Source organism: Notothenia rossii (genome assembly GCF_949606895.1).
Source record: "Notothenia rossii genome assembly, chromosome: 10".
Taxonomy (NCBI): Eukaryota; Metazoa; Chordata; class Actinopteri; order Perciformes; family Nototheniidae; genus Notothenia; species Notothenia rossii.
Window position 1 is genome coordinate 18,623,880 of NC_136908.1, and position 13,019 is coordinate 18,636,898.

Below are 13,019 nucleotides of genomic sequence, written 5' to 3' on the forward strand. Positions count from 1 at the left end.
GAAATAGTATAAAAAAACAATGATTAGGGTTTAAAAACGGACACAAATGAAATCAACAAGGCACCTTAGTTAAAAGTTAGGCTATAAAGATTCTTTATACTCTTTAAAAAAATGTCTTCTTCAATTTTGATTATTTTAAAGCTGGTCTTCAATTTCCTTTGAAGAGGCATTAAAAAATAAAGTCTCTTTTGCCCTCCGCTGAAAGGTTTTCTTTAGAAAAAGGAAAAGGGGGGGGTCCCTCAGATCCTCAGGCGGACTGTTTCAGAGACCACAGTGGCTTAATGCTGAATCCCCATGCCTTTTTGTTTCAAATCTGTGGGACAGGAAGGAGTCCAGCTGCAGAGCGACTTGAGGCTTAACCCTGACAAATGTACACATGTTCTAATGACAAACTAGTTTGAAGGGTTTTGTAATCACGTGCACAGCAGCTACAGTGTACTTATAGCAATGAAAACCGTAGGTCCCAAGCTCCTCCAACAATGCAACGTATCATATAAAGGACATAAGACAACGAAATAACCATAATAATAATAATACAAAAGTAAAGATAAAAATTGTGCCAATGAAACGGCGTACGATACATTTGAATAAAACTGTGCAGTTGAAAGAAACCGAATGTAAGGTTAAATATTGTACAGTGAAATACAATGAAAATGTATTCAAAAATAAATGTGGGTTATGGAAGCACTTAAAAGAGCTCAGGTGTTTAGCAGTCTTATTGCCTGTGGAATGAAACTGTCCCTGAGTCTGGTGGTTTGACGTAAACTACAACGCTTCCTGGCTAATCCAAAGTGTGTTCCTTCCTACAGGACGGCCGAAGAACGTGAAAGAGCAGGACGTGTACATCTGTGATTACCGCTTGGACAAGTCGGCTCACCTGTTCTACAAAATCCATCGCAACCGCTACCCAGTTTGCACCAAGCCATATGCCTTCAACCACTTCCCCAAGCGGCTGGCGCCCAAGAGGGACTTCTCGGTGAGAGTGGCGGGGTCTGGGCAGGGTGGGCTGCTGGGATCTGTTACTGATTTATAAACACTGAAGGATATTTTAAGAGTGGAGATAACATTACAGCCCGAGGCACAGTTTCCTCCTCCTCACCTCCTCTTGCTCAGTGCTTAGGGCGGGCAGAGGTGGACTCAACCCAGAAACAAATGAGAGAGACTAGAGGTTTTCATATAATCACATCAAAATATATGGGGACTGTTGAGTGTAGGAATGTATATTTTTGTGGATAATTATTCCAATTTCGAATTGTAATAATAACAGACTTGAGAAGAGGTTATAGCCTTATATGCCACTTTCAATCCTAACAGCAGTTCATTTACACTGTAAAGCTTTTCAAGGGATTTCCTAAGTTCTGTTTAGTTTAGTTTTCCTTCATGGACAGCATGCTCTCGTTTGTTCAGGTTTCTCAGGTCAGTGTAACAGAGACTTAAATAAAAATGGCCAATACTTCTCTGTTTTTAACCTAACCATCTGAAACCAGTCATCTCAATCGAGCCATGATTAATAATTCGCATTCTGACATTTTTGCAGCCTCACTACGTTCCTGACAACTACAAGAGGGCCGGGGGCCGCTCTGCGTGGAAGAGCGAACAACCCAAAGGACCCGGAGGCTGCGAGGACGACGGCTCTTCCTGCGACCGGGGAGAAGACTTCCCCCCCGAGGCTGAGGGGGGGAGAGGGGGGGAGGAGGACGACACGGAACTGAATCCAGAAGATCCTGAAGCTCTTTCAGCCAAGCCCAGGGGAGCAGAACGGCAGGGGGAGGGCGACGAAGTTGAAGATGAAGACGACGACGACGACGACGACGAGGAGGAGGATGAAGAGGAAGGGCAGGTGTCTGAAGAGCGCAAGGATTTGGAGGACAATTCTGCAGAGAGGATAGGGGAGATGATCGAAATGCCGTCGTCCTCTGCCTCTTCCCCGCTGCACCACCCGGTGCTGGGCAGGAGGGAGGCCCAGAGGGATCGGCTCAATAAAATCCTGCTGGACCTGCTGCACAAAACTCCCAGTAAGAATGGTGAGGAAGCGGGATCAAAGGAGGGGGGTAGGTCAACTGATTATTTAAGGTTCAAATAAACTGTCCATGATCGGGAGTGGGGGACGAGGACGAAGCAGCACGGACTTAGCTGTTGTTCATATTTATGTTAAACTCTTTTCAGTTATCATCTAACAGATGGCCACCTCCGTTTTCCGATCAGCTGCTTCGTCCAAGTCCCATGCTCCCATGCAGTGTTTCAGTCTGCTGTTTCTTTGCTTCAATCTGCTGAACGGGTTTAATTAAAGGCTAACTTGTAACACTCATTGAGCAAAAACCCAACACACAGAGTGGAAAAACGCAAGGCACTTAGCAACGCAAAAGCAGCGAGTGAAAGCCTGTCACATTTATTGAAAACTATTTCCAAAAGCCCTCTGTTTGATTGGACTCTGATCCTGCAGCAGCCTCACATAAAGCAACTGCAGGAAAATGCTGAATAAGCTCTTTCTAATAAAGCAAAGGACATAACAGATTTCACTTTGAATTTGTGATTTAATAGTAAGAACAAGAACAAAAGAACATAGCAAGACTTTAAATGACTTTGAACACACCTATCAAAAGACTTAAGTTGTTTCATTTCGAGGGTAACAAACCTTTTTGGATGCCATTTCTGCCACTTTCTTTTGCACTTTGAAGCTTAATGCATCAGTAATAGAATCGACACCAATTGCCTACTTTTAACGTTGCTTTAAAATGTTTTAAATAAAACCATATATGTAAGCTGTTTCTTTCTAAGCTCTTAATCCCCTCCCTTTTTTTGTTCTTCCAACAGCCATAGATATCAGTTATCTCCTGGAGGAGGGCGCGGGGCGGCGGATGCGGCGACGGACGCTCGGATTCGGGGATTTCGTGTGCAGAAAATAACATTGCCACGTGCCTGTCAAGCACTCTGCCTTTCACTGTTGTGAGCGAGGGGCAGAACATGGAGAGACAGCGAGAAAGGGAAATGCAGCATTGTTGGTTCGGCCATTAAGGACCACAATGCATCCCTGTGGGCGTCCTCCAGTCTACCTCTTCCAAGACTGTCCTCTCAACTCCGAGAGGCCGGGGGGGGGTTTGGAGGCGCTGCTGACTCCGTGGCTCAGCTTTTCAAGAGTTCTCAAGGAGCACGAAGAGAGAGCTGGCCCAGACTTCTTGCTTATTTAAGTAGTATGATGCAAAACCTGTTTTTTTTTTTTAATATAAACATGGGAGAAACAACCCATGCACTTACATGCATTGAATATTACAGACAGCATCAAGCATCAGAAATGAGACAAGTGGTACTGAATAGGGATGAATGGATGGTTTGAGTCAGTGGGGATGTGAATGCTGGAGAATTGTTCCCCCTAGTGGGACCTAGCTGCAATGACAAATTCTACAGATGAGAGAAGATCAGCACCGCGGGGGAGAATGGCATAGGAGAAATGTAAATTGAGCAGTGTGCTCAGATGCTGCTCATGAGAAAGAGAACGAGGGTGGTGAACTGCACTTTTGGTACCATGGATTTTGCGAAGCTCAGTGTAATGTATCTATAATGAAAACACACTAACACTATCACAGCATTGGATGATGCAGTCTGAAAAACAAGCGCGTTCAAAAGTCTATTATCTTTTTCCTGTTATACTGTAGTAACTCATTTAGGAACAGAGGAGGGGTGTGTTTTAGAGCAAAGGGGGGGGGGGAGCATTGAGTGTGCGCTTTTGTCGGTCAAAGTGTCTTGTTGAGGTTTTTGATTTTAATCTTTAATTTTCTCGCGAGGCAGTCAGCTTCACTCTTTTTGAAGTAACATAATTCACCAGCTTAACTAAATCAGGCGTTTCGGGGAGACACCGGCTTCAACTGTAACGCCTTACACAGCCCTGCTCTCCGACTGCCTTGTGTGCGAGTGTGTGCGTGCGTACACTTACTGTGTGTCTGTAATCTGCCAGATTTCTTGAAGATATACCTTTTTAAAAACAAAAGAAAAAAAAATAAGGGCTCGATGGCAATTAACAGTTTTAAGAAAACTATGGAAAACAATACTTAACATAAAATGTATCGTGATGGTCATATTTTCTTATATTCTGTAAGACGGGTGGGGCGGTGTATAATGTATATTGGGAGGGGAAGGGACTTAAGATCTTTTTTTGTCTTTAATAGACTATGTTCCTTGTTGCCATGGAGAATGTTTAAAAAAGAAATTGTGATATTTGATGAGATTTCTTTCTCCCCCATAATGCCTCTGCTAGAAAGGGACTACCTGCAATGTCCCAGTGCGGTTAACTGACAGAAGAGAGGACATGAGACACAGAGGTGGGGGGGGGGGGGACAGGAAGCTGTACAGTGCCAAGTTCTGTAAATATACACACTTTACATTGAAGAGTGTCTCCAAAAGCAATATCTTGAAAAGCGGATTTTGTTTATTATTGTACTGTACAGGACACAGCCCTAAATGTATTATGATTATTATATTAATGATAATATTATACTTTCTTCCGTTTGTATTACTATAATGAAGACACTTAAGCTTGGAGGAAAATGATTTTTTTGATGTCCAGAAACCTCACAGTAACTTTCCTGACGACTAAAAAGAGGAAGCTGACTTTTCGTTGCCTATAAATGAAATTCAACTATGTACTGCATGAGCGGGAAGAATGTCATCGGACACAGAAGACATCGGGACGGGACAGTGAATCAGCAAAGACATCTTTGTCACTGAATATTGTTAATAATATTACTTTTTAAGGAGATCGTACTCCTTGTATTTTGCTGCAAAGTGTTGAACACTAAAAAAACAAACCAACATAAAAATGTTATGATATTTTTAAAACGGTGACGGAAACAAAAGTAAAGCTGTCAGCCCGATATCATGTTATTATTTTTTGTTTTACTTTCAAATAGGAAATGGTTCCGTTTTGTGATAGCGGTCATGTATGATGCTTGTTCTTGTATTTCTGCGTTTTGTGTGATTTGTTTAGTTATTTTTAGACAATCACAAAATAAGATGCAAGCATTGTAAATGGCAGACTGGCGGACATTTTGTGATGTGTACAGTTTGTCAAAAAACTTCTTCCACTCGTTTAAAAGTTTGTAATTATGATTCTTAAATCATGAAAAATGCTGTTGGTTTTTACTTTTGTTTTATATTTGTTTTAGTTTTTTTGTTTGTTTTTTAATAAAAAGCACTACATTATTGTGAACATACTTTATGTTGTCTTTGCTCATATATTCCTTATTTATTATGGCTTTAGGAATCACTCAAACTAAATGATTGTTTTCAACATTGTTCAAACAAGTAATTTACAAAAGTTGAGATGTTAAAAGAGTAGTACAAATGTTATATTCAAAATAAATCAAATAAGTCAAAACAGTAGTATGTTGAGAAAGAAAAAATATGTTAATGGGAAAATATAAAACTAGATTTAATAATCTTCAGTGTTTTGTTTATTACCGATGTGATATTGAGAAGAAATGTACTATAATTGTATCCTTAAATTAGGTTTTAATATAATTAATGATATGCAATGTATCTTATTTAAAGGATAAAGACAATAAGCCTTGCCAAAAGACTGGGCTCTGCTAAATTAAACAAACAATAGAAAGGTATTAATCATATATTATTTCGACTACAGTCAAAAGTATTTTATACAGATTAGATTAGTCTCTTGGCTGATGGACCAGTTGACTCTCTCACTGTTATGGTACCTAAATATATATTAAACTCTCGTTATATTACCATAGTAAGACGACTTTAGAGATAAATAGAGGACATCCGTGATGAATTTGTTCTAAATACAAACGCTTAGAAAAAGCTCTAATACCTCGCTTTAAATCTCGCGAGAAATCCAACAGGTCGTGTTGGTTACCGTGGTAACGCCAATGACGCCCAGGGGTTCGTTAGCTAGCTGATAGCAGTATAGCAACGTTATCTGACATTCTGACATTAAAACACAGCAATGTCGAGAAAGAGACAAAAAGAGAAACCAGACAAGGCCAATGCTGAGGACGAGAAAAATACAGGTTAGAACAGCTTTCATCAACGTTTCCAGCTCCTTCGCTGTCAATGATGAGGCAACTCTTGAATAGTTTTTCATCTGTAGGCCTAAATTAAAAGACCTACGTTTTTAATGATGATATAATCACAGATGGTATTGTACTATAATGTGTATACATTTGTAATTTCATTAGGCTATTATATTTAACCTAAAGGTAGCCTATTAAGTAAACAGCTTTTTCAGAAGAAACATTTCAGTTTTCACTGGACAGGCAATATATGAAAAACTGTGATCTGAAAAGGAAGCAAAACTGTGAAAATACAGTAAATAAAAAAATATATATGCACGTTAAGGTCCAGAATTTAAAGTTTGTTATGTACTAACAAAAGTGTGAGCAGCAGAATTGACTCCTGCAGTATCAAAAGGCAAAGGCTACTATAATGAAACGCTTGCTGAATCTTATTATAAGGCACGCTCTTAATCACAAGCATTTTATATCTGCTGAGGTAACAAAGTGCTTCATTAAAAATGAGAAAGCGATGTAAACTATGGACTTTCTGTTTTTTTTAGCTGCAACTCCAATTGAAAAACTGCCTTCTCGGACGTTTGGTAAGTATCAGACTGTTTTATTAACTGGTTGAGAGTTGCGTGGTCAGTGCTTTAAACCTTCTCACCCATAGATGAATATCAGTGCTCGGGCCATGTGGAGGTGGACTTCCATTGGCTTTGTACTCTTCTGGACATGAAGGATATCCCAGCTGTCAGCACGAAGCCCCCATCCTCCCCTACTGACACTGAAGGAGGGAACAAAGGTAAACCTGATCTAAACGCCTGGCAAATGCATACTAATACTACTATGGTGTTGTACCTTGCTTATATCAAGTGTTAATATTTCCTTTCAATTGCAGGAATGCTTGATCACTACATCTAATGTCTTTAACAAATGTGAATCGATTTTATTTAAATCAACAAATATTACTATGTATTAATTCAAAGCAGTATTACTGAACAGGCCTAACGGGCACAGGCACATGGGCCCCAACATGTTTTGGATCCCTTGCCTTCATCCGACATACTGTATGTCACTAAAACTGAGACTTAAAAGGACCACAAAGGAACATAAAACTGCTGGATAGGGAAACAAACAGACTATTCAAGGGAAAACACAACCACAAGAGACACAAAACAATGAGACTCAAAATGACTGCAATGACTACAATTCAGACTAAGAGTAAAAAACTAAGAGAAAAATAGAAACAAAATGTCCATAACCTCTTGCATGTCTGTGCCCAAGGGACCATTGTTTCAAAGTCCGTCAATGTTTCTCGTTGACTGTCCTTTGAACATGATCTAAGTTTTGAACAGACCCTTAAATTAGCAATCAAGAAATACCACCCATAGATAATCTAAAGATGTAGTTATACTGGAAAAAACAATTCACTGATCATTATGGAATGTCAAAATGAACACGTATTGTCTTTTTTTATAATCTCAGCTTCAGCTCACTAGTTAAATGTCAACATTAAATAAAATATTCTCTTCAGAGGACAGTCAGTTGGAGTCCAATGCTGAACCGTGCTGGTCCAAGCCGTGCCTGAAGGTGGAGCTGGAGGAGGAAGACCCCCTCCGTGCCAAGTACCTGAAGGTTTCTGGTAAGAATGAGATCGAATCTTAGATTTGAATATTAATTAATTAATATATTGTGTCCTTTCCTTTTTCTGAACTTTCACCTAAGCTTCCGACCACATTTAACTTCATTTATTTATTTTATAATATTATTATTTTTTATTATGTATCATAGCTTTTTTAAAACAATCTCTAAATCAGTGATATACAGTACAAATATAATAATAATAACTTATTTATGTTCCATTATATACTTATATACTTTTGGAGAACACACAATATAATCTGTGTTTAATACACACAGGGTGGAAGGTGGATGAGCGTATTGCCAGAGTGCTACAGAAGATGCTCCTCTCCCTGAGCAGGCTGCAGAGCCTTCAGTGAGTAATGAGCGCACTCTTAATACAGGGAGCAGGGTTCCAGCTGTCACTGTTTTTGTTTGTGTAAGCTTGTCCTCTGTGTGGCAGCTTTTGGCAGGCGGGGCTGACAGATCCAATGGTAATCTCTCTCGTGAACACAATATCACTGTGCTCCAACCTCAGGTGAGCGGATTCTGCCGTCAGTCACCCTGTGGGACTTCTGTAGAGAGTAATGTTGTAGAGCTGCAGAGAAAATGACAACAAAGTATGTTTAACATTACCAGTCAGACACTGAGGGTTACTCACACTTCCTGTTTCAAATTAGGGATGTGACACTGGAGGGAAACCATCTTCCAGAGCAGAGCTACCACCTTCTCCTCTGTGAAAACAGTGTGTGAGTTACCAAGCAGACACATATGAAGGCATGCACTGATCTGACACTTTCAATCCTGAATCCCATACCAAATACCGACTATTGATGCAATGCTAGTGTTTCGTCATTCATTATTATTTCATCGCCTCACTGTGTGGAAGATTATTTTATGATCAAGGCAGGCGTGGCTCAAACATTGCCTTCATAACACAATGTAACAAATATAAAGATGGATATGGATGAAGTGAATTGTTATTTATTATTAAAATGATAAATGATGCACCAACAACCTGGTAAAAATATTTTTAAAATTAACAGAAATTCCATTAAAAGTCTAAACCTTTTGAATTAAGCTCCTTCAGCTATGCGGTCGATCAATGTGCTGATTACTTGCTATGCCACCTTTGCACTGTACATTGTACACTGTACATTTCCGCGCTGCGGGACTAATGATATAATATTGATTCTGATACACATGTTATCAGACCCTTTTATAACCCGCTATTGATCCCGCTATTAAGGTAGATATCGGCATTATACCATATATACTATGAGGCCTATTAGTATCGGATCGATGCATCCCTCACATTGTAGTTCGGAACATTGCCAACAAAAACGTATATCTGCATTTACAAACACAAATAGTAGCACCAACATGCCTGGTCTCACGTCGCGTGTTTCTTTGGTCCAGCCTCACCCACTTGTCCCTGAGAAATAACCGGATGGGAGATGAGGGCGCTCGTCTGATTGGGTCGGCTCTCTCAACAACCAGATCTGCTAACAAGAACCTTGTGTCACTCAACCTGGCCTTCAATGCTATAGGAGATGCAGGCGCTACACATATCGCACAGGTATAAACCAGACATTACTTCATATTTAACCAGTTCCTTCACGATGGCTGAGGTGTTGTCTTCCTGTTTGTCTCTCAGGGCCTGCGGTTCAATCGAGCTTTGTTGGTTCTCTCACTGTCCAACAATCAGATTGGAGACTCAGGAGCGGCTCATCTGGCAGAGGTGTGCCCATTTACATTTTGGATTTTAACCTGGGACACAACACGTTAACTCAGTGGTTAAGTCGTTTTCAAATGAATAATGTAATTTCATTAACTGGCACTCCTTAACCACTTGTTTTCAGATACTGGTTGAGTTCCCTCTCACTCATGAAGAAGTTGTGGATAGGAGAAAGATGCTTCTGGAGAGAACTCAGACTGTAAGTGAAGAAATGTCTAACATTAATGCCAAAAACATAAAATAAATGTTAAGTATCAAAGTGTCCTGTAAAGATAAGTAAGGACTGACAAACATTACTCATCATGTTCTTGTTTCAAATGTTTTTAAAAGGTTCTCACAAGCATAGAAGTGCAAGTTCATTAGAAAAAAACATACATTGAAGTTTATTTTTGCAGTCATCTTTAAGGGTTGATGGTGAGCAGCCTGCAGACCAACTTCCCTTCGTAGCCAACAGCAGTTCAATGAGCAAAGGCAAAAACAAGGTAACACGCCAATAGACTGTGTATAACAGACTGCAAAAAGTAACATATGGTGCAACTAATATCCATAAAATGTGACTAGTAATCTTGAGATCTTTTCACTTACAGGAAGCATCCAAAAAAGAGGACAAGGCGTCTAACAAGAAATGTAACGGCCTCCGTCTCAGATAATCAAAAACGTATTTTATTTTCCTGACGGCCTTTAACTTTTCACTCCTGTCTCTTTAAATCTCTCCCAGCTTCTGATGCGAAGGTGTCTCAAAGTAAAGGTGCCAAGCAGAGTGGCAAAGAGAAGCAACTCGCTGCACAGGAGGTACCAGAGACATGCTTTCTGAACCTGCGTACAAGCTACCATGAGGATATACACACAAACAGTCGTTTTTTTCAGTGTTATTGTTTTTATTTTTTCCCCGCAGGATAAATCAAATACTGCCCTGAATGAGTTTTGGCGTAATTTTCTCTTAAGCTAACACTGTGTTGTCATGCACTTGTTAACTCCTGTCTCTCTCCTCCAGCAGCAGGTAGAGTGTGAGGAGGTGGAGAACCCCCTGCTGGATCAGTCGGTGCAGCACAGGGACGGGGAGATCATTCTGCCTGGAAACACCACTCTCTCCTCCCTGAACCTGGCAGGTCAGTCACTGTGGAGCGACATTTACATCAAAGATATCAGGACAATTGTAAAAAATGCATTTAAACTTTGTATTGTATGGAAGCATACAAAGACAATAGCAACAATAACCTTACAATTAAAACCGAGCCATTAACACAGACATTAACAGACGTTTTTTAAGAGGCGCTGGATTATTTTGACTATTTTATCATTTTTGTAATAATAACATGCTATTAACATTTTATCTAATAAAAATCACCGTTTAATATCCCCCTATTATATATAATATTGTGCCTTCCTTATAGTACATTTTTAAAGAAATAATGTTAGCAAAGGTATCGTACTTGCTAGTCGCTAAGTGGCAGCTACTTCTGTGTGAAGTGAACAATGAGATTTTAATAAAATGTCACGGTGTGTGTGTGTGTGTGTGTGTGTGTGTGTGTGTGTGTGTGTGTGTGTGTGTGTGTGTGTGTGTGTGTGTGTGTGTGTGTGTGTGTGTGTGTGTGTGTGTGTGTGTGTGTGTGTGTGTGTGTGTGTGTGTGTGTGTGTTGTAGGAAACAGAATGACAGAGAGATCGCTGCCTCTATTCCTGAAATCTTTAGAGAAGCAGGGTGAGGGAGGAGGCCTGCTGCGTCTCTGTCTGCAGGTGAGACCCTCTCAAGCCAATAGTGTGTGTGTGTGTGTGTGTGTGTGTGTGTGTGTGTGTGTGTGTGTGTGTGTGTGTGTGTGTGTATGTGTGTGTGTGTATATATGTTTGTGTGTGTGCATCTAAGGCATTTGAGGTAGGATATGTATTTATAACTCCTGTACTTACATTTGTGTACTTTGAGTTGGTTTAACATACTTAGAAATCAGTGTTGTAATGTAAATGATCATTCTGTGATCTGTTATTTTCACAACACAATTGTTGTAATTCAACAAAAATACACAATTGTTTTTGTACCCGAATGAGTGCCTTGTTTTATGGTCCTTCTATTGAAGAATAATAATATAGTGTGCTTGATTCTTTCAACCACATATTAGCTTTTACTCTCGGTGTGTCAATGACTTGCATTTAATACACAACCACCACCATGCTCTATGGAATAGAAAGTGTTTTTTGAAGCGATTTTGTATAATGATTTCTGATCCGTCTTTCAGAGAAACCGCTTCCCAGCAGATTGTGAGTGTTATGTGAAGATAAAAGAACTGATGACACTCACAACATAACACAGCTCTGAGCAGACAGAAGAGGAGGAACAGCGGGCATTCTCATCCAACATACCTTTATATACACTCTTTATTTGCTACATAACAATAAAAACACTGTGTCCTCTGCTGTGAGGTGAACAAATGGATGTAATAACAGTAGCAATCTTGTGGAACATTAAAATCCAGATGCTTTGCACAGGACTCTAATCAACACCCTGTTTACAGACCAGTTTATACTGCTTTGTTTTGCTCACACTCAAATGTACACAAAGGACAAAAACTGAGAGCAGCGGAGTATCAAGTACTTCAATTAAAGTATTGCTTTTATACCTCACAGTTATCAGCCTGCGTTACAACACTTGCTGATCTATCTACCCCAGACTGCCCCAATTTATTTTAAATGTGGCTGGTGTTTTAAGGGTGTTGGTGTCAAAGTTACTGCCTTTTCCATTTGAAACTTGCTTTTTGTGTTTTTACGGGGTTTCACGGCTGAGCTACAGTAAAGAAACGGCAAAACACAGGCAATTTCATACTAATAAGACCATGAATTGAGAAGAGAGAACATTTACTACAGGCTGCTGAGAGCCCTAAATTTGAACAGAAGAGATATATATTTTTCATAGAACTATTAATACCATCCCCCATATTTTACATTAGAGTTAATCTATGAAGGGACCTGCACAGATAAATACATTGAACCAGAACTTTAGATACACATAGGCTTGTTGGTATATTGTATATTGTAAAGAGGTGTTGAAACCCCCAGAACCTAGTGTGGTAATTCAGTTAAATATCTGATACCTACAAAAATGTTTGTCCGCTGCCACCAGGGGGGCCCTCAAAGAAAAAATACATTGTAGCATGTTGTATGTTTATTGTGTGTTGTAATCGTTTTAATACAAGTGCTTTAACACCAGTGGTGGATGAAGTACTCAGATGTTTTACTTAAGTAAAAGTAGCAGTATAAATACACAGTTACAACTTATGAATGTAGTGAAGTCACAATTATACAGTGGGCTTAAATGTAAATACTCTAATAAAGTCAATAACTTTAAAATTGTACTTATGTACTGTGACTTCTTATAAACACTTTTTTTTTTTTTACAAATAAAATGTGCTCCTACAGATATGTTTCTTATATTCGTAATTATTGTTTCATGTATAAATATAAAATGTTAAATAATTATTTTCAATGCGATCAACTAAAGTATATATTTATCTATACAATCTACTACATTGTATAGATAAATATATACATATCTACATTGAATGTAGTATACGAATAGGAGTGAACCATGGATGTATTATAAGAACGGAGTAAACACATGGATGAATTGAACAGGTTGGAGTTTGGACCTCACCAATATGGCCGC

General features: G+C 39.4%; 2 protein-coding genes across 6 annotated transcripts in view; both read left to right on the forward strand.

The window, feature by feature from the left end:
* ash1l (ash1 (absent, small, or homeotic)-like) overlaps positions 1 to 5,207 on the forward strand; it is a 31,045-nt gene extending 25,838 nt beyond the window's left edge. For 3 of the 4 annotated variants that reach the window (XM_079653043.1, XM_079653044.1, XM_079653045.1), the window contains 3 exons: positions 810 to 976; positions 1,538 to 2,051; positions 2,815 to 5,207. In XM_079653043.1, coding sequence (XP_079509169.1) covers positions 810 to 976; positions 1,538 to 2,051; positions 2,815 to 2,906 — 773 coding nt within the window. In that variant the 3' untranslated portion in view covers positions 2,907 to 5,207. The remainder of the gene's footprint in view (positions 1 to 809; positions 977 to 1,537; positions 2,052 to 2,814) is intronic. The other variant, XM_079653046.1, reaches the window with a different exon arrangement.
* Positions 5,208 to 5,883: 676 nt separating this feature from the next.
* On the forward strand, positions 5,884 to 12,771 carry lrrc71 (leucine rich repeat containing 71). Of its 2 annotated transcripts, none has more exons than XM_079655487.1 (16): positions 5,884 to 6,023; positions 6,569 to 6,607; positions 6,679 to 6,810; positions 7,543 to 7,650; positions 7,929 to 8,004; positions 8,092 to 8,166; positions 8,309 to 8,377; positions 9,048 to 9,207; positions 9,286 to 9,369; positions 9,491 to 9,565; positions 9,762 to 9,848; positions 9,954 to 9,993; positions 10,085 to 10,158; positions 10,361 to 10,475; positions 11,010 to 11,101; positions 11,596 to 12,771. In XM_079655487.1, the coding sequence occupies exons 1-16, from the start codon at positions 5,960 to 5,962 to the stop codon at positions 11,662 to 11,664; spliced, it is 1,359 nt and encodes a 452-aa protein (XP_079511613.1). In that variant the 5' UTR covers positions 5,884 to 5,959; the 3' UTR covers positions 11,665 to 12,771. The 2 variants fall into 2 exon arrangements, with proteins under 2 accessions (XP_079511613.1, XP_079511614.1); XM_079655488.1 differs by having other exon boundaries at positions 10,364 to 10,475.
* Positions 12,772 to 13,019: the final 248 nt, after the last annotated feature.

Bases quoted from the DNA above. Each gene is read 5' to 3' on its own strand.
- lrrc71 (XM_079655487.1), top strand. From the start codon at position 5,960: ATGTCGAGAAAGAGACAAAAAGAGAAACCAGACAAGGCCAATGCTGAG. The intron at 6,811-7,542 runs GTAAACCTGATC...TATTCTCTTCAG, and splicing joins CACTGAAGGAGGGAACAAAG to AGGACAGTCAGTTGGAGTCC. The intron at 8,378-9,047 runs GTGAGTTACCAA...TCTTTGGTCCAG, and splicing joins CTCCTCTGTGAAAACAGTGT to CCTCACCCACTTGTCCCTGA.